The 23123-nt window shown below is 55.0% G+C and overlaps 8 protein-coding genes across 8 annotated transcripts; 5 read left to right on the top strand and 3 right to left on the bottom strand.

Annotated features, from left to right (window-relative positions):
• Positions 1 to 584: 584 nt before the first annotated feature.
• Positions 585 to 2671, top strand: CH63R_02376 (Carboxylic ester hydrolase; the record flags this gene model as incomplete). The annotated part of the gene is made up of 2 exons (XM_018297351.1): positions 585 to 699; positions 765 to 2671. 2 exons carry the CDS (start codon positions 585 to 587, stop codon positions 2669 to 2671), a joined length of 2022 nt encoding a protein of 673 aa, XP_018162167.1.
• A 524-nt stretch (positions 2672 to 3195) lies between these two features.
• Positions 3196 to 5185, bottom strand: CH63R_02375 (Calponin; the record flags this gene model as incomplete). Its single annotated transcript, XM_018297350.1, has 2 exons — positions 3196 to 4963; positions 5019 to 5185. 2 exons carry the CDS (start codon positions 5183 to 5185, stop codon positions 3196 to 3198), a joined length of 1935 nt encoding a protein of 644 aa, XP_018162166.1.
• A 747-nt stretch (positions 5186 to 5932) lies between these two features.
• Positions 5933 to 6618, top strand: CH63R_02374 (uncharacterized protein; the record flags this gene model as incomplete). The annotated part of the gene is made up of 2 exons (XM_018297349.1): positions 5933 to 6020; positions 6089 to 6618. 2 exons carry the CDS (start codon positions 5933 to 5935, stop codon positions 6616 to 6618), a joined length of 618 nt encoding a protein of 205 aa, XP_018162165.1.
• A 283-nt stretch (positions 6619 to 6901) lies between these two features.
• On the bottom strand, positions 6902 to 7478 carry CH63R_02373 (Pre-mRNA-splicing factor CWC21; the record flags this gene model as incomplete). Its single annotated transcript, XM_018297348.1, has 2 exons — positions 6902 to 7190; positions 7246 to 7478. The coding sequence occupies 2 exons, from the start codon at positions 7476 to 7478 to the stop codon at positions 6902 to 6904; spliced, it is 522 nt and encodes a 173-aa protein (XP_018162164.1).
• A 457-nt stretch (positions 7479 to 7935) lies between these two features.
• CH63R_02372 (Cell cycle control protein cdc123) lies at positions 7936 to 9213 on the top strand (the record flags this gene model as incomplete). The annotated part of the gene is made up of 1 exon (XM_018297347.1): positions 7936 to 9213. The coding sequence occupies one exon, from the start codon at positions 7936 to 7938 to the stop codon at positions 9211 to 9213; it is 1278 nt and encodes a 425-aa protein (XP_018162163.1).
• A 773-nt stretch (positions 9214 to 9986) lies between these two features.
• Positions 9987 to 11207, top strand: CH63R_02371 (uncharacterized protein; the record flags this gene model as incomplete). The annotated part of the gene is made up of 2 exons (XM_018297346.1): positions 9987 to 10746; positions 10825 to 11207. 2 exons carry the CDS (start codon positions 9987 to 9989, stop codon positions 11205 to 11207), a joined length of 1143 nt encoding a protein of 380 aa, XP_018162162.1.
• Positions 11208 to 15284: 4077 nt separating this feature from the next.
• CH63R_02370 (Guanine nucleotide-binding protein alpha subunit) lies at positions 15285 to 16587 on the bottom strand (the record flags this gene model as incomplete). The annotated part of the gene is made up of 4 exons (XM_018297345.1): positions 15285 to 15328; positions 15403 to 15959; positions 16015 to 16357; positions 16470 to 16587. The coding sequence occupies 4 exons, from the start codon at positions 16585 to 16587 to the stop codon at positions 15285 to 15287; spliced, it is 1062 nt and encodes a 353-aa protein (XP_018162161.1).
• A 1845-nt stretch (positions 16588 to 18432) lies between these two features.
• CH63R_02369 (uncharacterized protein) lies at positions 18433 to 18777 on the top strand (the record flags this gene model as incomplete). The annotated part of the gene is made up of 1 exon (XM_018297344.1): positions 18433 to 18777. The coding sequence occupies one exon, from the start codon at positions 18433 to 18435 to the stop codon at positions 18775 to 18777; it is 345 nt and encodes a 114-aa protein (XP_018162160.1).
• Between the last annotated feature and the right edge of the window lie 4346 nt (positions 18778 to 23123).

The following is a 23123-nucleotide window of genomic DNA, read 5'->3' as shown; positions in this document are numbered from 1 at the left end:
CGTCCACCCTAAAACTCGCAGAGTCCCTGCGTCCGTCATGCTTGCCTGTTCAGGGCGAATGAGAGGTCACTCTTGTCTTCTCTCCGCCCTACTGTGTTCCCGGCACACTCAGCCAAGCAACCCGCAACCGCGACATGGAAGAGATCGAACCCCTGAACACATGTGCGTGATGAACCTCACTTTGGCATGCTTGGATGAGCCCGGGCCGTTTGAAGGTGACCAGCGTCGAATGACTTGGACACCCTGTCGGACCGTGCCGACTTGGATTTCCCTCGTTCGCCGCCGTGGTTGCTGCGAAGCCCTCGGCCGGTTGCTGCACCGTTCACGCTCGGCGCAATGGACAGTCCGGTTTCGTTAAGTTGGGCGGATGTCCTTGTCTCTCTTCGGGAGGGGACTTGGGACCACAGCTCGTCCTGTTACTCTCGCGGCTCCAAAACCTTAGAAAACCAATTGATTAGCTTGTCCACTCCTTTGATTCTGCCACGAGGTTGAGATATTGCATCGTTACGCTTCTCCATGTTTGTATATATGGATTCCGCTGTTTCTTCCGGCGAACTGTCATCTCGGTCTCGGTGCAAGACGCCATGCCCGCGGGAGCGCTCGCTCTGGTCGCCTTACTAGCTGCAGCTGTTTCGTGCGCACCGTCAATCCAGGACCTGAGGACCGACATAACCATCATTCGAGACAATGATCTGCTGGGTATGACGCGCAAGACCTCTTGGACCGAAGAAGCCTCTGGTTACTGACAATATTTGCCGTCTCAGACTTGAAAAGCCCTACGGTAAACGCCAGCGCTCTGTTCCTCCGCAGCAGAGTGCCTTTCAGCGAGGCGAAAGCCGCGTGCAACAAGCTGGGCGAGCAGCTGTGGGCTCCCGAGTCGAACAGCACCAAGAGGATCCTGTCGATCCTTGGCTATCAAGAGGCGGATGTCGACTTGTCCGCGATATGGGTAGCGCCGAACGAAGACGACGGTCCGAAGACGATCAACCTGAGGAGTGAGGTCTCCTCCGCCAGTGCCTCCGCTATCAATCCTGTCCTGTGTATGCACACGGCGCCGCTATCCAACGGCGTGACCCAGGACAATACCGAAAAGTGGCACGTGGTCGTTCACTCCAACAGGGAAGATGTTCTCGGTTTTCGGGACAGGAATAGCTTCCGTTTTCAGGGCATGCGGTTCGCAACGAAAACAGAGCGCTTCGCCTATCCCAGGATGTATCGAGGCTCCGGCGGTAATGCTACGGCGCTCGAGTTCGGCTCTCCTTGCTACCAGGGGTTCGGCGAGGAAGATTGCCATTACCTGAACGTTTACACGCCGTATCTTCCTCGCAACAGACGCATCGACAACGGGCTCCGGCCGGTCATGCTCTGGATCTACGGCGGGGCTCTGACGAGCGGCTTCGGCAGTGACCCATTGTTCGACGGAGGGAATCTGGCTTCTCGTGGCGACGTCGTGGTTGTCACCATCAACTACCGCCTCGGAACTCTGGGCTTTTTGGCGCTGGACGACGGGGAGACGAACGGCAATTTCGGTCTCGCCGATCAGATTCTGGCGTTGGACTGGGTCCGAGAACACATTCGAGATTTTGGGGGTGATCCCGACAAGATCACCGTCTTCGGCCAGTCCGCCGGTGCGGCCTCTGTCCGAGCCATGATGGCGTCGCCGAAAGCTGCTGGGAAGTTCGCTGCAGCTATTCCTATGAGTAATCTGGGGGGCATATCGTACGGGGCATCCTACTCCAGATATTTTTCGATCGAAGATCAGCTGGACCTTGTAGGAAATGCCATACTTGGCACCACGAACTGCGCCAACGCAACATCGCAGGTCGAATGTCTCCGGAAAGTACCTGTCGGAAGTCTTGGGCCCGGCGCGCGATACCTCGTCAATGACGGTGTTTATCTGACGACGGACGAGCTGCAGCTGAAGGGCGATCCGTTGAACGTCCATGTGATGATGGGCATTACATCCGAGGACGGCTTGCCGTTCTTGATCTTCCCGCGCAATGGGACTGTCATCAACGATACTCGCTGGCTTACTTCGCAGGGTCTTCCGGCGCCTTCGGAGGACCTTTTTCCTCCGACAAACACGAAGAATGCGACTCGGGCGGCGTTTGGTATAGGTGCTCGGCTGGCAACTGACGCCATGTTCCGCTGTGTCGACCAGGCCACTGTGTACGCAGGTTTAGATAGCGGCGTGTTCGGGCCCGAGGTGTACTACTACGAACTCGAGCGGACGTACCAGACGCCAGAATGGCCGAGGCTCGACATCTGTGAGGCACCCAAGTCTGAGGCGCATCCCACGGGAGACCCTGACTCGGCCACCAACAACCTACGATGCCACTCGGGCGACCTGCTGCCGCTCTTCGGCAACATTGTGCGTCAGGGAAACCCATTGCGCGATGAAAACGACTTGCCCTGGCAGCAATACCTCGTCGACACCATCACTTCATTTGCCAGGACATATAATCCCAACCCGGAGAGGGCGTTTCTCGAGGCGAGAGGGTTCGAGAGCACGCTGAAGGCGCAGGAGAAGTCGGGCCCATGGCAGCCGTCTGTAAGAGGTGAGATGAAGATGAGAAGAATCGACTGGCCTGTGGAGCGTAATATGATGAGGGGTTTCAAGGATATTGAGCAGTGCAAGTGGTTGAAGTTGCCGCTTGATTATTACGTTTGAGTAAATAATTGGAAAGTCAGGAGGTGGAGATGCACATACACGTTGTGTGGAGATACATAATTAGACGTTTGCCTCGGTACCTGACATTACAGAGCATCAGTGGCCAGAAGGTCTGTGGAGAGTCCCTGTAGTTAACGAGTCTTCAAGAAAAGATCTCGGTTCATGCTTCAGAGAGCGCGCGCTATGTCTGATCAATTCACCCCATATCGTGGCAACCCCCTCCCTCTTTCATCATGAGCCGCAAACGCAACGCCGTCTGTTGGAGTTTGATGGCCCGTTCCACGGTTATCAGCCTTCGGCACATGAGATTGTAGTTCAGCACAATTTCAGGGGGGGGGGAGGATTCAACACAACTAGCACTTCGTTCAAAATCAATTTCCATCCAATAAGCGATATCTGCTCCGCTCAATGTACTCCGTCATCTGTGGTATATTCAGATTACACAAACTGGGGATTCCATGACTGAGCCTCCCGTTGCGCCCTCTGCTGAAACAATGCGTCCTTCCACCTGTATTGTACGGAAGTTATCGCGGGACATTAGGCAGCGGTCTCGGTCCGACAATCTGTCTACGACCAGCTCCAATTCCCTGGGCGCCCTTGTTCTGGTTGTCGCCCCCAGTGTAACCAGACCACTGGCTGACATCCCAGCGGCCTCCGATGCCACCGCCAATACCGTCGACGCCGTTCCCAGCAGGAACAGCCTTGGCCGTCTCCTTCTGAGCTTCTTCCCATTCACGCTGACGCTCACGCTCCATCTCCATTTCGCGCTCGAGGAGCGATTTGGACGCCCAGCCTCCTGCCTTGGTCTTATTCTGGCTTTGAGCGCGTCGGCGATCCTCAGCATCTTGCTCTGCCGTAGCGCTCAGCTCGCGAGAGTAAGTCTGCTTAGCGCCGGGTAAGGCCGGCGCGGCGTTGCTAGCGAGGAACCGGTCTGTTCGGCTGGGTGGGGCCTGAGTCGCCGCCTTGTACGCGGCAGGGTCTGGAAGAGGTCGACCACCCGTCGTGTGAGCCACAACATTTTGAGGCGGTTGAGCGACTGCCATCGGATCCGGAAGGGGCTTTGGAGATCTCGGGGGCGGTGCAGGGGGCTCATCATCGTCTTGCGCCTCTTGGTGTTGAGACCACGCAGTCTGGAGCACCTCGCGCTCGTTTCTGGACCATGAATCTTGGCGGCTGGGTGTTCCGTCTGACGGCCGACTCCTAGACCTAAGCCGGGCCTTGGGATCATTGGTGACGGCAAGGGCCCTGCCCGGACGCCCTTGGCGCTCAAGCTCATATCGTCTTTCTCGCTCCCGAGCTTCTTCGAGCTCCTTCTCCAGCTCAGCAATCCGGTCAGCCCCGGTCTTCTGGGGCTTGATGCCCTGCTCCGACTGGTACTGGCTGAGAAATTGTCCCCGCAGGCGAGCATCACTCTTGCTTCTGGCGCGGTTTCGTTCCTCGACCAAGCGGGTTTCGGCCTCTACTTCCTCCTTGCGACGCTTCTCTTCTGTCAGCTTCCACATGCGCTCTTCCTCTTCCCATTGGCGTCGCTCTTGATCGGCTTGTCTTTGCTTCTCCTCCACGAGACGCTGAATCTCTCGCTCTTCTCGCAGATGAGCTTCGCGCTCGAGCTCTTCCTCTTTTTGACGCCGATGCTCCTCCATCTGTTGCCGCTGACGATCCTCCTCGACTTCTTTATCTTTTCGCCGTTTTTCCTTCTCGGCAAGACTAGGAACAGAAGGGCCAGCACTTGTGATCTGCCGCCGGCTTCCGAACGAAATGCCTAGGTTTCCTTGGCTAGCACCGCCCATGTAGCCATACTGAGCGATGTTCCATGCTGGAGAAGTGGCGCCTTCATGTTCCTTCCTACTCCAGCTGCTAACGGGAGACGTGGGCTTGGTCGGACTCCATCTCCCCGAGCCCGGGTCCCCAGTCTTGGCACTGGATAGGTTAGGCCGAGGGGAACCGAATCCAGATGCATTGGACAACCCGCGCGATCTCGTAGGCGAAGGGGTTCCACGCCCAGTGCCTTGAGGGCTCATCACCCCGCGGGTTTTGGAGCCGATGGGCGACGGGAAGTTGGCCGGGTTTGCTGCGTGTGCGGCACGGCTAAAGGCTCCGAGGCATTGCAGCACCTGGGCAGGATCTTTTTGTTCGAAAAGGTCGACGGTGAGGAAGACGTCGTGGTCTTGAAGGTTCAGAGGGGGCTGTTTGCAGGCGCGCAGAAAGTGCGAAATGTTCTCCATCTGAACGAAAGGCATCGCAGACTTCTTGAACTTGACGCCGGGTGATGGTATCGCAAGGTTAATCAATCTAAAGCATCGCATGTCAGCATTGATGAGTATAAAAGGAACGGCAGTGGACCTACTTGCACAAAGCGACACCATCTTTCAGCCCGTCAAGGAGGTCACCAGAAGGCAACCTCTCTCCCAAAACCCCCTCAATCCAGCTGCTGACCTCTTTCGCAGCAGTGGGCGTATACTTGTCGAGGCGCAACTTTCGCAGATCCTTGTCTAAGGACGTTACTGACGCCATCTTGTACCTTGGTATGACTTATCGACACGAGAACAAATCGTGAAACGGGGCGACTCGGTGTTTATAGGCCGCTGCGCTTCGCGGTTGCGTTCGTGGGATATGTTTCAGTGACGCGGCGGTTAGGCGCTGACGTCGGCGGGGTCCGGCGATGACGGAGTTGGAGTTGAGTGAGCGAAAGCTGGAAGTTCAACCGATTTACGCGCGTACGCGAGACTTGTCTCGAATGCTATAAATGATTCCTCTGTTGGTCGTTCCGCCTCTCGGGACAAGAGACAGGAGGGCTATTCAGATCTTTTGAGGAGAGGAACAGGGCAGTCGGGTGGCAGGTCAAAGTGATTAGAAGGCCCGGTGAAGAGAGGACTTGGTGGGGAAGATTTAATTGTTTATGCATCTCTTCAACCAGGCGCTGGCAGGAACCTGGGCTTTCAAGGCAAGGTAGGCATGTAAGTACCTAGTAAGGTGACAGCGCCCGGGGTCCGGCTGGCCCGCCGCGGCCATTGCGGAGTGACGTGTGTGGTGGTGGCTGGTGGGGTCAATGCAACTTTGATCCTCAAAACAACCGCATAACAAATATGTGGCTGAAGATGAGATATCCATTCCCCGGTCGTACTTACCGTGGCGGTGCAAATTATCCAAGGTTGACCTCATTACTTTTCTAGAATCTTGTTGCTTTGGCGTATTTGAAGCCATGGGTTCCTGAACGACCGTCACTTCCCAACACCCATACCTCGTACACCAACGACACAAATGTCTCCGACACGGATATCACCCTTTCTGGAGGCTTGGTACAAATGGAAGGCGCTCAGACTGCCATGGCGCAAGCGCTTCCTCGTCGGTACGGTCCCAACTCCGGCCTTTCCCCTCTGTAAATGACCGTCAAGACTAACATGCTCTTGGTCCTAGGCCGTGACCTGCAGGGTTACACCTTTTGGGAGTTTCGAGACGTCCGCGGCAACGGGCCTGGCCGCTTCCGCCGCATCGTCAAGTATCCGCGATCGATATACCTCTCCGACGTAAAGGTATCGCCGCTGTGGCACCAGTGGTTGCGGTACACGCGAGAACAGCCCCCGACACTCGAAGAACAATCGCGAGAGGCCTTCAGACAAGAGCGCATGAAAGTTCTGGCGGCGCAGGCGGATGCCAGATGGGAGGCCAAGCCTAGACTTACGGATGCCCCGGGTCAGCAAACCGGTCAGCCTTTACCGTCGTTCAACACTGCGCAGACCCAGCCCAATGCGCCGGAACTGGAGGCGAAAAACACGGACGCAAAGGAGAACAACACAACACCAAAGAAGCCTGCGAGGTCGACTGAGTCAGCTCAGCTTCCAGACGAGACGAGGACGAAATACGGGAAGGACCCGTGGGCCAGGGCTCAAGGGCCGAGTGAAAGCTGGCAGCCAGCAACGTGGGTACCACCTGCAGGAAAGAAATAGCCGGCATAAAAGACGGCATCAAAATTGTATACTACGGAAGGGCGGGGGAAATACCCTCGCATGTACCAATAATTCGACATAAGACCATCGTTATCGAGCCCGGTACTTCGAGTCGTTCTTGGGTAAAGCAGTATCGGCACGGCCTCGTCTCAGCGACGCTACTTTAGATTTGTCTCCCTCTGATATTCTCAACGCCTGAACGCCATCCCGTTTCATACTAACCCGTACCCAAAACGCAGGCGCTGCGACTCACTCTTATAGTTGTTGGATAGAATCACTCGCTCTAGTCGACGTCCTCCCTCTTGGTATCCTTCTCTAGGGAACCCCGGAGCCTCTCCTCTTGTCTCTTCCAATGGCTTCCCTCCTCGTAATCTTTACTTATTCTCAATGCGTTCCGTAGTCTCTCGCTCTCTTTGATCTTGGCGTCGGCCATCTCGTGCACTTGGTGACTTTTGAAGTGCTTGCGTACGGGTCCGGCACCGCCACCTCGGCTATTCTTCTGTTTCTCGAGCTCGGCCAGCAGCTTCGTTCGCATCTCATCGCATCGTCTCTCTACTTCCTCTTCGTCGAGACTGAACAATGGGTCAGCGGCATGGTAGGTGGCTGGGAGAGGTACGATAAGCTTACCCTTCATCTTCGAGAGTGTCACGCAGGTCGAGCACCTTGACCTCTACCTCGCGCTTACGGTCGTGCTCCAATATCTCCTTATCGGGCTGTCGCTGCTTGTGGCGGAACGAGTCCGCATCCTTTGGGGGGTAGGGCGCACCGTAGTCGCGCGGGCGCATGTGCGCGAGGTTGCGTTGGACATAGCCCGAAGTACCGCTGCCGCGAGGCGTTGAGAGACCGACGTTGTCAGACATGTCTTTTTGAAATGCTTTGGTGTGACAATATGTGTGGAATGGAGGTAACGACGTTGTGCCTGACAATATGTTGGGTAGTCGGTCGGTGTTGGCGGGAAATTTAAGATGTATCTCGGTACCCTCGAAATGCAGGAGACGTCACTGCCATAGGACCCTGGCAAAGGTCCGGACGATGTTCAACCAGGTAGGCTGGCAAGGGCGGTGAGACCATATTGCGGAGACGAGGGGCGGCAGAAAAGTTACGCCCGGTGGCATGGTGGGGTACTTTCTCGTTTGGGCGATTGGAAGACTCACTCACCACTAATCAAGAAGACTCATCGATGTAAGTCCGAGTAGGAAGAAATTGATCACCGCGCAGCATCTGACAAAGATACCAGTTTCCCAAACTTCCACCGCCCAGGTAAAATCCTAATCCACAACCATATTCCGTTTTCAATCCGAAAACCTTGCTTCTACGATGCCGTCTCTCGAAGGCCTCACTGAGGGGCAACCAACCCTGGACGCCATAAATAATGCCACGGCACAAGACACTGAGGAGCTTACTTTTCCGCCCGTGACTAAGGAGCACATTCTAAACTGCTCGTACGACAGCTGGTTTACCAAGTATCGAACAGTGTCAATCAGGTCCAGAATTGTCAAGCTGTCGCCTGATTTTGTCCAGTACATCCGCGACGATGGCATCATTCTCGCCGACGACGACGATATTCTTGACGAGGAAGATGAAGGGGAATGGTCCGCCTCATCAAATACAGCCGGTGCGCCTAGACGAAACCAACATCTCGAGGAAGACAGCTCCGACGACGAACCTGAGGCCGACTCTCGGCCGCCGAATGAGCGCTTCCCTGAAATTCATCAGGAGATCCGGAACATTATCAAGGAATTGGGAGGCTCTGTTGCTCCCAAGCTGAACTGGTCCGCCCCGAAAGATGCAGCCTGGATCTCACCGCACCAGAACACGCTCAAGTGCACATCACCCAACGATATCTACCTCCTCCTCAAGAGCTCCAGCTTCGTCAGTCATGACCTAGAGCACGCCTTCGAGGACACCGTTTCCTCATCCGCCAATAGGCCTTTCCAGCCCGTCTTGGTCTTGAGACCCTTCTTCGCACCCAATCCGGCGCTTGAGTTTCGTTGTTTCGTCAAGCACCGCACTCTCATCGGTCTCTGCCAGCGCGATTGGAACTACTACCCCTTCCTTGACGGCCTGCGGCCAGCGCTGGTGTCCAAGGTCACCGACTTCTTCGAGGACCGTCTGCGCTTCACCTTCCCCGACGGGTCTTTTACTTTCGATGTCTACGTTCCCGGCGACAGCGACTCGCGCGATGAGCTCGGCAAGGTGCGCCTTATCGACATCAACCCCTGGGCGCCACGAACAGACAGTCTGCTCTTCAGCTGGGTCGAGTTGCTTGAGTTCAAGGTCCCTAAGCCTATGCTGGGTTCCGTTTTAAACGATGAGGAGCAGATTGAAGGCAGTGGTGCGGACGAGACGACGGATGACGAAGACGCCGATGAGCTGGTCCCTGAGTTGAGGTTGGTCGAGAAGGATAACCCAGCTGCCTTCAACTTCAGCACACCACAGTATTCCGCGCACAAGCTGCCCAAGGAGGTTGTAGACGCGAGTTTTGCGGGTGAGGGCGGGCTGAGGGAGTTTGCTCAGCGGTGGAAGGAAATGACGGAGGCTGAGGGTGGCGGTGATGTCTGGGAGAATCCTTCCACAGCCGAGACATCAGGCTGAAGCTTGTTATTTTCCATGGATGGATTTCTTGCTGGTGTCCATTAGAGCCATAGTTGTATCTCCGACCGAAAGGTACATTGGCCAATCTGAACATACACGACACCAGGGGGCAACCTGAATGGTCCTATGATCTCATCATCACAGTATAGGGCAAATTTGTTGCTATCCTTCCTAGGTTTACCACACCCAAAGTGAAAGTCTTAGCATGTAAAGCAGAGAGCGCGGAACTCCTTCTTGCGAGATTGATTTCAAGGCATTCCAGAGCGATACCCACATCAGGATACGGTTGGTCCTCTTTGCGTTGTAGATAAGATGGCCTGAGCAGGACCATCTACTATACAGAATTGGAGTAAAGCTCTTTTAGCACTTCCGTTAGCAAAAGGCGTTTCTAAGTGGGCTGTCTTAATTCGCACGCCAGAAAATGTGGCTTGAGATACTGCAATTCATTCCATCCTTACCGCACAGTCGCAATTTCCCTACTTCCCTTTGGAATTGCTTACATAACGCTGGGCAAGTGCTTGGAGAAGAACCTTTGGCCCGAGCTCCATCTGCACCACCTACGCGAAACGAGTGGGACCCTCAAAGAGAACCAGCTTCCTCCCGCTCAACCAACACCAGCTCCTCGAGACCCCCAAACTCATCACGCCCTTCCCCCAGCTGACACCAGCTGCCCGCTTCCAACGCCACTCATCATTGTCGACTAGCTAGAGCTTCCTAGCAGTCCTCATCGTTTAATAAGGGGGGAAAGGAGCAGCATCCTCCTCGATTACCCCATGAGTGCCCGAGGCGGAAGCCGACCACCTCCTCGAGGCCGCCCAAACAAGGTGACGAAGCCTTCCCCAGGAGGCCTCAAGCGCGACGCACACGGCCGCCAAAGCCGCCACTCCTCCGTCGCTACCGACCAGTTGGAGCAGCTCGCCCACGATGCAGAGGCCGAGGCCGAGCACGAAGATGACGACGAGATAACCGCTCCTCCACCTCCTGGCTCCTCCTCCCACCATCATCAGCAGCAGCATCATCAGCAGCAGCATCATCAGCAGCAGCATCATCATCACCCGAACCCCTTCGATCTCGCCACAGCTGGCATCCTAGCCAACGGTCCTCCTGGCTCCGTGCCCGGGACTGACTCCGATATCCACCCCGATCTACACAATTTGCCGGCCCAATTCGCCATGGAGGCCCCGATGGGTACCCACGGCACCGGGACCTTGTCCCGGACGGCCGAGGACCTCGCCTCCGAGAGCGGATATGGGCAGCTGGTTATCGATAGTGCTCTCGCCAAGCGGCTGGCGAACAACGAAGGACAGCGGCCCGCGGTTCAGCGTCGCCAGGACCAGACTCTCAACCTGAAGAGAAGAAGCAACGTCGAAGCGTTACTGGCTCACGTGTCGGGACAGGAAGCCCACAGTCCATGCAAGAGCTGTCATAAAGGGTATGGGCCTTGGAACGGGTGTGTCGTCGTCAATGGCCAGATGTGTGGCAGCTGTGCGAACTGCTGGTTCAATGCGAGCGGCTCCCGTTGTTCTTTTCACGGTAAGCGAGACCGAGATCGATATTTCACTCGGCCAGCCCGCAAAATGTGTTGAAAGACTAACAAGTTTTCCAACATAGAAAACAACCTTCCCCAGCATATGCCAGCAATCCAAATACAGCCTGTGCCACAGGTATCCGCGAACACAAGCTTTGCCGGCACAGCGCCGATGGCTCCCGGCATGGCCCCCGTAGGCTCCAGTTTCGGGCAGCCAGGCGCCGACCCGACGGTTGCCCAGTTTGTGAAGGATGTGTTAGACAGGGCCATGGTAGAGGCTCGGAGCGACAACCCCCACGTTCGATTCCAGCTCCGGATCGAAACGGCGGCGCGGCAGCTGGCTCTGGCTAGCGCCGAGTATGCCGAGTTTCTCGCTCAGCAGGGAGGCCATGACCCGAGTCAGCATCCCGACGCAGAAGGCTCCGCGCCGGAGGCGGCGATGGGTGAGGGGGACAACGGGGCTTGAGAAAGGCCCCGTTCTTCTCCTGTGCCATAGTCTTCCCCGTTTCGTTATCCCGGCGTCAAAGTGTAAACGAAGAGATGGTCCGACTCTTCGGATGGTATTGATGCGTCGTGGGACATTTTTACCTTTTCTTCGGATGCAACCAAAAGTGGAATGCTCGAATCGTTGCGATTGCGCCACTCAACCGGGCCGCGAGCATCATGAGATATGCTGGTGTGTCTTCTTCACCGTCATCGTACCACTTTGTATTTCGAGCAGGCAGACCTGGGTGCTCGACTTACTCGCTCTCAAAATAAACTTCCCTTGGCACCTGCGTCGTAGGGCTCAATCATATATGCGAGCATACAGGTATGGAGAGCGGCGCGAGAACGAATTGACGAAATGGGACATAAAGTGGACATGGGGCTTCCCCTGCGCAAGGGACGACAGGTGGCATGCGGCCAGAATACAGGATGGACACCACATAACGCAACATCAAAGGACAAGCGAGCATTTGACGGTAATGGCTGGCTGGTTCGCCACAGACATACAAGATGTGGACGAAGCAAGAGCTGGTCCCCAGCTAGCTGCCTGTATATCGTAGGTGAGGTTGATGGGCGTATGTACTCTGTACATACGCATACAGATTGAGAGCAGGGTCTCTCAAATACATCAGCAGTATAAACCTCATTTGTGCGACACCATGTCATCTGCCACGAACCAGCAGATCGCAGATGCGAGGACGGTGGCTAGCTGCCGTGCCTCCTTTTGCTTCGTTTCCTATATAAACAGATACCGCTTGGCTTACCGTATCTTGGAGCGTAGCTGTTCGTCCTCCAAACAAACTGTAATGAGTCACGCAACCCAGAAACGAGGGGGCCGGGAGGGGTTCGTTGTGTATTACATCGTAACCTTCAGCTGGGGCTGTGGTGCGTCACCGGATTGTCCCAATTCTGCCCGTTTCAACAGTCCCGTTGCAGGGAGCAATCGAAAAACAACAGTCTGGCTCCGTTTCTTCTCATACCTTCTTGTCGTACATCGTACATGTATCATCCTGCTCCTGGAAACAACGATCATACCTGCCTTTCAGCCACCTTGCCCGCCGCGCCCGGTCCCGACGAACTCGTCTGACAAATGGTAGTGGCCACCCATCTCGTTCGAACATGAAGGCAAGTGAGTACATGATAGAACGTGTCATCACCACATAACGTGATATTTTCTCTGCCGGTTCTTGTGTCGCTTCCTCCCACATCCAAAGTATGCTGGTCGTCTCTTTTCCAGGCAAGATAGACGTACGTCCGTACACATGTAGCGTAACCCAGTCGTCACCATTGCCATCCTGGAGTCTGAGTACAAGCACAGTGACGCGCACGCGCGTGCTCGTGTGCGCGTGCTCTCTCACTCTCCCAGAAGTCAGAAGCCCTGCCCGTTCCACAAGACTAAAAAAGCAAGACGCAATACATCGCCAAAGTTCATAAACGGTAGCTTCCGATGTACAAAGCCTGGGGCCATTCCATCTTGGCCCGCTTCCGGAGGCTCCCCGACGAAGGGTGCAGCGGGGTTTAAAAAGCTACTTTTACACACAGACACACACGCAAGGCCGTGTCCCCCTCCCCCTTCCACCGGTTGCCGGTTGGTCATCTAGAAACTCCCGTGTCTCTCACACCTCCCATCCCGGACGACATACGGGGGTTGGCACAGGGGGTCCAAAGCGGCCAGTCCAGAACGGGTGGAATGGAGCGATTGCGAAAGAGAAGCGACGGCCAAGGGATGATGGTACTTGATAGATAGTGGAAGAGGCATAGGGATCCGGGGCCAGAAAGAGAACCACACTGTGCGTGGAATGACATCGTCGTCAATCTGTATGAAACGACCAGACGCCCCCCAACTTTATTCGCCGTCTTTCTTCCGGTGTCCCTGCTTCCAAGCTTCTACCCGCAGGACAACAAGCTTGGGAAACCCCAAGGGCCGCGGTCTCATGTGACCCTAGCTCTTCGATTCACCGTGTCTCGGAAGCCGCCGAACAGTCTCGATCTTCAGTATAGGGAGATGAAAGGGGGCGAGAATTGCGGCGATACGCAACCGACCAGCCAGTTCAACAACGACACACCAGGTGAGACTGGCAGTGCAATAGAGAGAAAAACAAGAACAAGTAAGCAGTCGATACACAAACATCATAGTATTAGACATATGACATGGGCAAAGCTGATCCCCATTGAGCTGCGACATGTTTGAGGACAGGGGGGAGGAGGGAAAGGGCATCATTGTTCTGGTAATGGGCAGCATCAGACGGGACGAAAACGATCCCTGCCTGACAATAAAAATGCTCATTGACAATACGCAGTTCTAGATCACCATCAACTACATACTTCCGTAAGTGTACCTGTCTAGTTTCATACAGTACGCAGACGGTGCTCGCCCCCAAGAAGCATGCCAACCCATTCATTCTGCCGCTCCAGAAAACCTGCCATCCTTGTCAACGACCATTTCAATCTTCATCTTCGCCGGCATTGCCATTGGTCTCTCCCGCTATACCTAGGCATGTACGTTTCGTCGTCAGGCATTTAACCTCACCTGGATGGGTCACGATTACGCCACTCGTACATCGTACATACCGAGTTTCTGGCTCTTGCAAAGCCTCGGGATCCATCCTGATGAAGCCTGCGCCACGCCACACCACACCACACCACACCACACCAAACCCTACGTACGATTATATGCTTTATCATGGCGGCTTCATATGTGTCTGTTTAATCATACCATAGTGAGAACACGGCCCGTCATAGGTCGCGTACGTGTGTTTCTCTTCTTCAATGTTGTAATTCTTATTCTCCAACTCCATCCAACTAGACTTGCCAGGCCCCTTTTCAGGCACCTGCCTGTCACTGTCGCCGTCGCCGTCCCCTTACCCCATCCCCTTCTACTCCTACACTAACACCCTTCGAGCATAAACGACTTCGGACCAAACCGCGGTCGGGCAAGGGGTGGCGGCGGTGGCGGCGCGCGGATGACAGATAGGGAAAGAGGTCCCAGGACCTGGACCCTTGGACTCTAAACTCTTCCTTGGGTGGGCATGGTCTGTGGTGCTGCCAGCGACGAAGCGAAGAACCGGAAGGCCAGAATCAGACCTCTCTTGTCTCGCCCCCCCTTGCGCGCTTTGGCGGGAGAATGCCCTGGAGGGGCCGGAAGCGGCGCCTTCGCATCTTGGGACGCCGCGAACGGCTCAGAGCGGAGGACGGAGCCTGCCGACCAAACGCCCAATCCTCGATGTGGCTTCGGGGCTCGTCCAGTCCATCTGGAGCAACCTTACCCAGTGCACGGTGATTTGACGGGATCTTCAAGACGAAGACTGCTCGCGGGACTCCGAGGTAGTACACCTAGATCGGACTAGCTGTCGTTTCGGGACGCCAAGGATCGCCAGATCTCAACGCTCTTACAGATGCTCAGTTGCGGACAGCTTTGTGTTACTGAGCAACTTCAGGGTAGGAGATGATGCATCACCGGCCGTTAAAGAACCGTGATATGAGTGAAAAGCGCTCGCCATCACAGTAGCTCGATAAATAAGGAGACTCTCGTAATTAAACAGAATATCGAACCGCCTTCCATCCATCGGGCTCTCTCTCAAATGCATTCAAGTTCATTGCTTCTTTTCCTCTTGCTATCCATCCGTTCGGGCATGTTTCCATCTCGCGCGCTCTCTCCCCGCTCTCTCTCTCTCATCTTCCTTCTCCCGCCATCCCTCTGTCACTGCCCGCCCACGGCGGGATTCCATCTCCCGCCGCGATCCCGCCTGCTGTTGTTACGACGTCGTGTTTGGTACAGAGCTGCCTCCCGTCTTTTCCCTCTCATTCCCGGACGCGGACCGACGAGAGCAGAGCAAAAATGTGTGCCGCATGATCTGGGAGGAAATATACCGGGGACAAGCCGAGAGTGGAAGAAAATACAGTCGCGTAATCAAGGGAATCTTGAGAAACCGTCGGGTCGCCGTCTCTTCGTCGGGAGGAAAAAGTAATCTCATGAGCCAGCCTCCCACGACGCTTTCTGGCTTGTGTCATGCAATTAGAAGTAAAGGGTATTGTTGAAAAAAGCAAACGTTTGGGTTTAAATCAGGCCGCACAACCGCAGGTTCTCCTGAATGATGATGTCTGTTCGTCGTGTTAGCCTTCTCCATTCTTTGGTTTCCTTGTCTAATTGCAGTGCGACAGGGGCCAAGACTCACCATTCACTGCCGCCATGACGAAGCGGATCTGAGTTGTGTCTGTCGCGCAGGTGAAGTGCGTGTAGATTTGCTTAGTTTCATGCTGATTCAGGCTGACGAATCGGTTCAAAATGTAGTCGCACGCTGCGGCGTAGTCATCGCCACCCTCGTAGTCGGGGAAGTAGTTCTTCATAGGGCTGACCGGAAGCTTCTCCTTAAACCGGTCGATCTTGTTGAGAAAGAGGATGATAGATGTCTTGATGAACCATCTCGAGTTGCAGATGGAGTCGAACAATGTGAGAGCCTCCTGCATGCGGTTGACAGTCTCGTCCTCGAAGAGCAGCTGGTCGTACTCGGAGATGGCGACGAGGAAGAGGATCGTGGTGACGTTCTCGAAGCAATGAATCCACTTCTTTCGCTCAGATCGTTGACCACCGACATCGAACATTCTGTACGTCAGGTCACCAATGATGAACGTGGTTTCCGTGATACCCGTCGTTTTGACACGCGATCGCAAGACATCCTGGTCGTTGGGCATGTAATCGGGAGCGGCGATACGTGCAATGTTGTCGAAGTAGCTAGATTTGTTAGCGCACGCGGCCTACGCGTTCGGCGGTCGATCGGGCCACTTACTATCTCGCAGAGTCGTTGAGCTGGTATTCGCGAGAGCGCTTGAAGCACTCCTGCACGCCACGGTCCTTCCACAAAGCCTCGATCGCGCTTCCGACTTCGGGCGGCAGAACGTCTCCTTCGATTTGGGCGGGCTGCATGAAGATAGTCTGGACGTGGTACTCCATGCGCTGGTCCTCAAGGGGCAGCTCCAGCGACTCCATGGCCTCGAGGATGACACGCATCGATTGCACCGTGTTGCTGAAGATGATTTCCTTGAAGGATTCCCGCTCATCACGCGAGTAGCCGCCCTCGTGGATCAGCTTCATCTGCTTCAGGATCGTCGACTTTCCGGATTCACCAGCACCTAGGTGGATGTTAGGGATGAATGGAAGAATGGAAGAAGGAATCTTCGACGGCGTCGCTTCAGGGCAACGGCCGCATGAGAGGTGTTCGGGTGTCGGCAGGATTTGGCTTACCCAGAAGAAGCATCTTGATCTCATTGCGCTGCATCATCTTGTCCCTCTTCAACTGGTTCTCGATCTCCTCATTGCGGGCCTTGCCCTCTTTATCCTCCGTGCTCATTCCGCAACCCATTTTGGCGGTTTGGTGTCGTTTGGACCGACGGCAGGTTGAATTGAACGGGTGGTGATTAAAAGAAATGGGGGGTTTCTGTACGGAGCTGGGGGTTTGAGTCGATTGGGACCTGAAGGGAATCAGAGCTTGTTAGCCAACCATGCCGGGGGTGGGCGTGATGCCGGCGGCCGAACGAGAGAGACGGATTTGGGTTTGTTTGGGAGCGACGGGGCTGGAATGCGAAACGATCCAGGCGAAGGCGGATAGGAGTAATGAATAGTCGAGAAGGCGAGGGAGGAGGAGCTGGTTTCCAGGAGGCGGGCGAACGGATTGTGTTTCTCCTGTCTGGGCTGTCTCTCTTTCGTGTCTCGTTCGTCTCGCTTTCCCAGATCCTCAATGGCTCGATTTCGGCGGCGGCTCAAACAACTCGAGTTCGAGGGGGGCGATTTTAGGTGCGAGTTTGTGCATGTGTCGTCTCTCTTGTTCGGCGCCTGCATGCGATATGAAAACAACGTTCAACTCACCTCTGGGTCTGCTAAATTGACGATGGTATCGATCAATTGACGACGGAGTCGTAAACCGCAGCAAACAGGAAAAGAAAAACACGAGCCGTTGGGCGGACGGTGAGAGGATGGGATGGTCGCGACAGGATTGGGAGACCAGGAGCAGCAGGAGGGAGAGAGAGAAAAGAGAGGAATGGGTTGGGAGGTGCCTCTAATGTGGAGAGAGGAGAATGGAAAGAGCAAGGGTCGGTGAGTTATGAGCAAGGATGGCGGCGACGGTGCTGCGAGGAACAGAGAATAGTAGGAGAAAAAGAGTGGGCGCCAGTGGTCGCCGGGGCGGACAATGCGCTTCGGGGTGGGGATACAAAGGCCAAGTATACAGTACGGACAAGACGGAGGACGGGGGCGAAGGGGGACAGTGAAATGGGATCGATGGCAGAAAGGAAAGTGCCAATGACCTAGGAGACTCCCCTGACCGGCCATCCCCAGCCATTTTTTTTGGAGGAGCTCATAGTGAGGCTAGGGGCTTTTGGGGGCTATCGCCGGTCATCCTCACGCTGAAGCGATTTGATGGGGGGGGGGGGGGGGGGGGGGGCGGTGTCACCTACTGTCGCCGGAACACAGGAGACTCCTGATTAACAGTGCGCCGACCTACCTATGCATCTGTCCCTCAGTCTCTGGCTCTACCCTTCTGCCCTTCTCATCTCACCCATGGAGTTTCTTGGAGTACCGCTGTACCTCAACACGCAACTCGCCCTGTACTGAACTCAAAGCTGTCTTCTTTGCGCCGGATTGGAATGGGCGCAAAGAAAGGGGGGTTTGTATGGTGTACGGTGTGGGTAATGGGGTGGGTGGATGGGCGAATGTCCACGCCGCACATCTAGTGCAGGGGCCAGCAGGGGGGATTCCAGAAGCCAAGGTACGGGCCTGGCTTTGGCTCTTTGATGCTGCCACTACACTAAGCTCCCTCTGGCGCGGCCCGGTACGTATCCACCTGTACCTGCTTTCGCATGCCTTACATAAGGCGAGTTCAGTACCCACAGACGCACTTAGCCCCGGCTCCTGGTTTTGGCCGCCTCCCCTACCTTCGCCTTGTCTAGTGTCTGTAGTTGTCTCTCGCCTGACTGTCTCATCCTTTTGCCGAACTGGGTACGGAGTACAGGGCACTGTAGGGTGTTTTACTCCTGCGCCGCCCCCGTGCCCAGGCAACACGAGAATGTTGGAGAACTCAGATGGACAAGAAAGAAAAAGAAGAAGCAGAAGAAGAGTGTGTGGAAATCAAACAAGCTCCAAGTTCTAACCGTCGAAAGCACGCAAGTCGGGAAGACGGAAACCTTCCTGGTAAGACCATTGGATAACCTCCATGTGCCACCCCGGCTCCGGAGACGAGAACCAGGACCGTCTTCCAGCGGGCGTGGATCCGCAACCAGGCCTTTGCAACCTCGAAATCACCGCTGGCCAGGCCGGTGGCCAGTGGGGAGTCGTGCTGCGAGTTTCTGGAGGTCTCATCCATTCGCAAGATGCCCGCAACGAAGCTGGAGGGGCCGAGGGGCCCCTGGACTCTGGAGTTCCCCCTTGGGTGTTTTTTTCTTTCTTTCTTTCTTTCTTTTCCCCTTCCGTCCCAGGGAATCAGGATCTTCGCACTCGTCTGCCTGATCCTGATCAGCTTGGCCTGACTGGTTTGAAAGGCAGTGGTTTGCCGTCCTGACTAATGCAAATTCATCGCGCTACGGTACACGGAGATGGCCTGCCTAGGCCCTGTGCGAGCGCTTCGCCCAGCCGGGTACAAATCCGCTAGCTACAAGAGGAGTTCGTGTCAGTTGTGTCTTTGTCTGCGGCTTTGTTTCCTGGTACGGATTCAGAGCATCCGCAGACGAGGGCACGAAAGGGGATTGCATACGGCCGCTGGGAACGAATACAGTGTAGATGGAAAGCACGAGCCACTGCTATCACACAACTGGGCTTGATTATCCATATCATCTGTCTTGCTTCCTGACATAACCGTACATTTCCAGCGATCATAGCTTGCCAAGCTTGATCTCTGAGGTCCGCGAGAACGGAACGGAACGAAACCGAAGTATCCGTGTGAAACTACAGACAACGTTAATAAGTAAATAAAAGATAGCAGGTCGAGCCAAGGCACACACATCCCCCCCCCCCCCCCCCCCCATACTACTCTGTACGCGGTGTTCCGTTCGAGGTCCGCAGGCAAGGAGTCGATAGGTCTCGGTCTGGTTTACAGTGTGATGCGTACACCACCAATGAAAAGAAAACCTCCGCGTCCGCCTTTCCTTTTGTTTTTGACACCATCTGCACCCATTGCCTGCACCTGCATCAGCGCCTGCAGCCAACACGGCCAAGCTCAGAGGCCCACCACCCTTTCTAGGACACCGCCAACATGGATGGGCAATGGAACTCTGGAATTCGAACCTTTCCTCCTTCCATCTGACCTTCCATTGCACTTCTTGAAACAATACAGTCTTGCCTATCTACTAAAAATTATTTCGGTTGAAGAGATTGACGTTGCTCGCGATGCCCCGTACCCTTCAGCCGTGTCTGCGGACGGATGCGGCTTGTTTGCTGGTGAACCATTCCGTCGACATACGCATCCGCCGGTCTGGACGGATCCTGTTGTGGTCACTTTATTGGACTGAGCGCCCATGGGCCCATCCCAAGCGAGGCAAACTGCATTGTTCCTGTGCTTGGCCTGGCAAACTTTCTACCGACCAACCTCTCTGAGCACTTGGACGTCGCCTCTTGATCCGCCTGGAGGCGCCTTGTCGAACTTCCAAGGCGGCCTTCCCCATCTCATTCTTGACCGTGCAGACCACCAAAAACCAAACAACTTTTGATGGACAAAGAAATGTCACTCTCAGCGTATGCGGGTTTGCCGTAATAGGGGCAGCATCTACAGGGGCTGCAGTGCCTCCCATCTGCAGCTAGTGTGCCGCCCTGTTGCTTCCCTTGAAGCGAGACCGATCCTGTCAATAACCTTCGAGAACCGAGAAAGCACCGGCACATCCTTCTAGTCTCTCACGCTATCTATCTGAGGTACCAGAGGTATCTCAGTGACCAGACTAGATTTGAGGCACAGTCCCAAAGCCATGGCGGCGACTCCATCAGGAACCGCCATTCCTGATCTGTTTCGCCATCTTCGCCGTTGATGCAAGTCCTCCCTTGCCCAAGTCCCCTCTCGCCGGACGGGACGGCTGAAGCTGATGGACCTCGCATATCCTCCCTGCGTCACTTACGATCTGTCTCCGGGTTGCCGCCCGACTTGCTCATGATTCCATGTAAAGACATAGAATTGCACAAAACGATTTGCCCAGCCAAGATGAGGCTTGATGCGTCACCAGACACGATCTCACAATACCTGGGATCGCTCCCGTATGTTGTATGGCGGTTGGATCTGCAGGACGCAGATGACAACGACGAGCGGTATGCACCAGCACGCCTATAATCCAATCGGGAGAGGGGCATTGGACGCCATGGTTGCCCCCATCTTTGGCTCCAACGCGACCTCTACCCGGTGATGTTGACTCATTTGCTTCACCTACAGGCTAGAGTGGCCAGCCGGGTGAGAATAGACCATTTGACGACCGGCCATTGCACTGCTTTTCCCCAAAGAAGTCGTCGAGAAGCTCGTTGACCCAATGACCACAGATGTGCGTTCACTGCCAGTCAGCCGTCGCACCAACCAATTCTATTCTTCCCAATGTCTCTAGGCATTCGAGTCACACCGAAATGTTTGCTTTTCGCTGGGCCGCTTTTTCGGTTGCTTTCATCCTCAGCCGATGGTCTCTGCTGCAAGCCGCCGAAGCCGCCGCCGCCGCCGCCGCCAAAGCGACCCTTCTGTATCCTGTATTCTGCATCCAACTGCAAGCTGCATGATACTACTAAACGATGTCTGCATTCGACGGTATAAACTGGCAACTAACACCGACAAAATGTCTGTGCAGTTTCATTCGCTGACTGGACTGGTACCATCAAGTCACACACACCATATACGCTGCCTTTGTCGCCTGAACAATGACATGTAGGTTCCTCGGCTCCGAAGGCAAGGTCAACTCCGTCTCATTCGCCGGGCTTCTTGTTGATGATGGTACGGAGGCAGGTTCGGCAGCCCCGTAAGGCCTGTGAGTAAGATAGAGGAACGCTGCTGCACTACGAAAGCCACTTGCCCGAGCACCTCGGCAAACAACGACATACTGATGCTCAAGGAGAGACATTATCCATACTGACTCGAACATACTACATTGATTGGTCGCCCAAACACCGCCGTGGCTTACAAGTTGGACTTAGGTGCTGCTGAACAATCATCATGGCTAGCCAATAATCGCGCCACAGGTCCGAGTGTCGAGCTAGGCTTCCGCCCCAGCCGCAAGTCAGGGCACACAAATGGACACTCTGACTTTCTAGCCTTTAACGGTTGGCCATCAACCATCACTTCATCTAGGGGCAATCCATCCAGCAGCATGGAGATTCGGAAATAGACATTGTCTTTGACTAAATAAACATAGGAGCATCTACTCAAAAACAGGAACCACTCGCTGAAAGTACCGAATCTTCGGACAGAGCCGAGCCGCTCACTTGCGCTTCTCGTTGCTGGGCATGATCCGATAGAGCGCACCTTTTGTCACTTCGACGCACGTCTTCCACGTCAAACCCGGCAGACTCGTTGACACAATGTGTCAATTGCCTAGCGAATCGCCTCTCAGTCTATGCCCCGTAAAATGGAAGCCCCAGATGGGAGTTTAGGGCGGTCAGAACCCACCGTTCTAGCTGCTTTGAAACACCAAGCTATCCATGCAAGGGCAAATTCAATCCCCCTGCCTGTGGCTTCACACCTTGACACAGCCCGGCCATTGCAAATCCCATCTGCACTTCAGTCCTTGACCATGTAAGGAAGGAGGAGGCAAAGCTCTCAAGACAACATTGATCGGACAGTGATCTGAGGAGTATAATTGTGTTGGCCTGCTGCAGGTGCGTCGTTTCTGAACTTGTTCGGCCTCTCGTAGATCAACACCAAGTTTTGGATGCAATTCGGGGGCGGGCTGCAATGGGGCTATCGAGAATACACCGTTACCTCGCGGCACCGCTATTGCTCTTACCCTCGAAGATGCGGTCAGGAGCGGGTTTCTGGGATGTCGTGCGATGGATATTCCTTGCTTCCATGTACACGACCCTTCGCTAGATTCCTTGAGTATGGCAACTCACGACCCGGCCCAGTGTCTCAGAGGCCCGAATTCCTGCGGTAAGCTGGGATAAGCCGTCTACGATTTTGTGGAAGTCAGACCCCAACCGGCCAGCAATTCAGTGGCCCTCAAATCTAAGAATCTAACAAGCGCGACGCCCACAACGGCGCTCTCAAGGGCTAACAGAAGGAATTGGCGGGCACATCTCATATCCGAAATAAGGGTAATTTCGCACATTCACTAGATCTTCGCAGGCTCGCCGGTCGGAGACTACCAGAGCAGCCATTCCCGTCGGATACAAGGAGGCCACATGGCATGCGAGCTCCTTTTCCACAAAGCGCGAGGATCCCATCCAGACCATTGGCAGATGCTGGGACTCATAGTCATGGCATGCCTGAAGAGGCAAAACTGTGGGGTTGCAAAATCGTTCCACGCGGGATCACGAGAGGACTCTTTTAATTGAAAAGGACCCGGAATTGTGGAGATTCTTTTCGTTTCCGACTCCGGGCCCCATTCGCTGTCGTCGTCGTGTTGCCGCCGACCCAGTCCAGCTCCGTGGGCGGACGAATCATAGAGGCTGCTGTCGTCGCATCTGGCTTGAGGACCTTGCAGATGGAGCGGTCTCTTCTGCATATCATGCGGAAACAAGCAGATGATGCTACTCTACGCGGTCGTCCTGGGACTACCAGAGCTGGGATTCTCTTACGATATTTGTCGTTCCTTTCGGAATTCCCCCCTGAGCGCTACTCATCTGTCCACCATCGAAAACCCGTCGTTATTTCATTCTAATGGGATCGGCAAGTTCGGACGACGGTTGCTGTGGTTAAAGCATCCGATGCTTTCACTCGTTGGAGGAACG

The sequence above is a fragment of the Colletotrichum higginsianum genome, chromosome 2 (assembly GCF_001672515.1).
Source record: "Colletotrichum higginsianum IMI 349063 chromosome 2, whole genome shotgun sequence".
In the NCBI taxonomy this organism is placed as follows: Eukaryota; Fungi; Ascomycota; class Sordariomycetes; order Glomerellales; family Glomerellaceae; genus Colletotrichum; species Colletotrichum higginsianum.
This window is presented reverse-complemented; position numbering and strand designations above follow the sequence as displayed.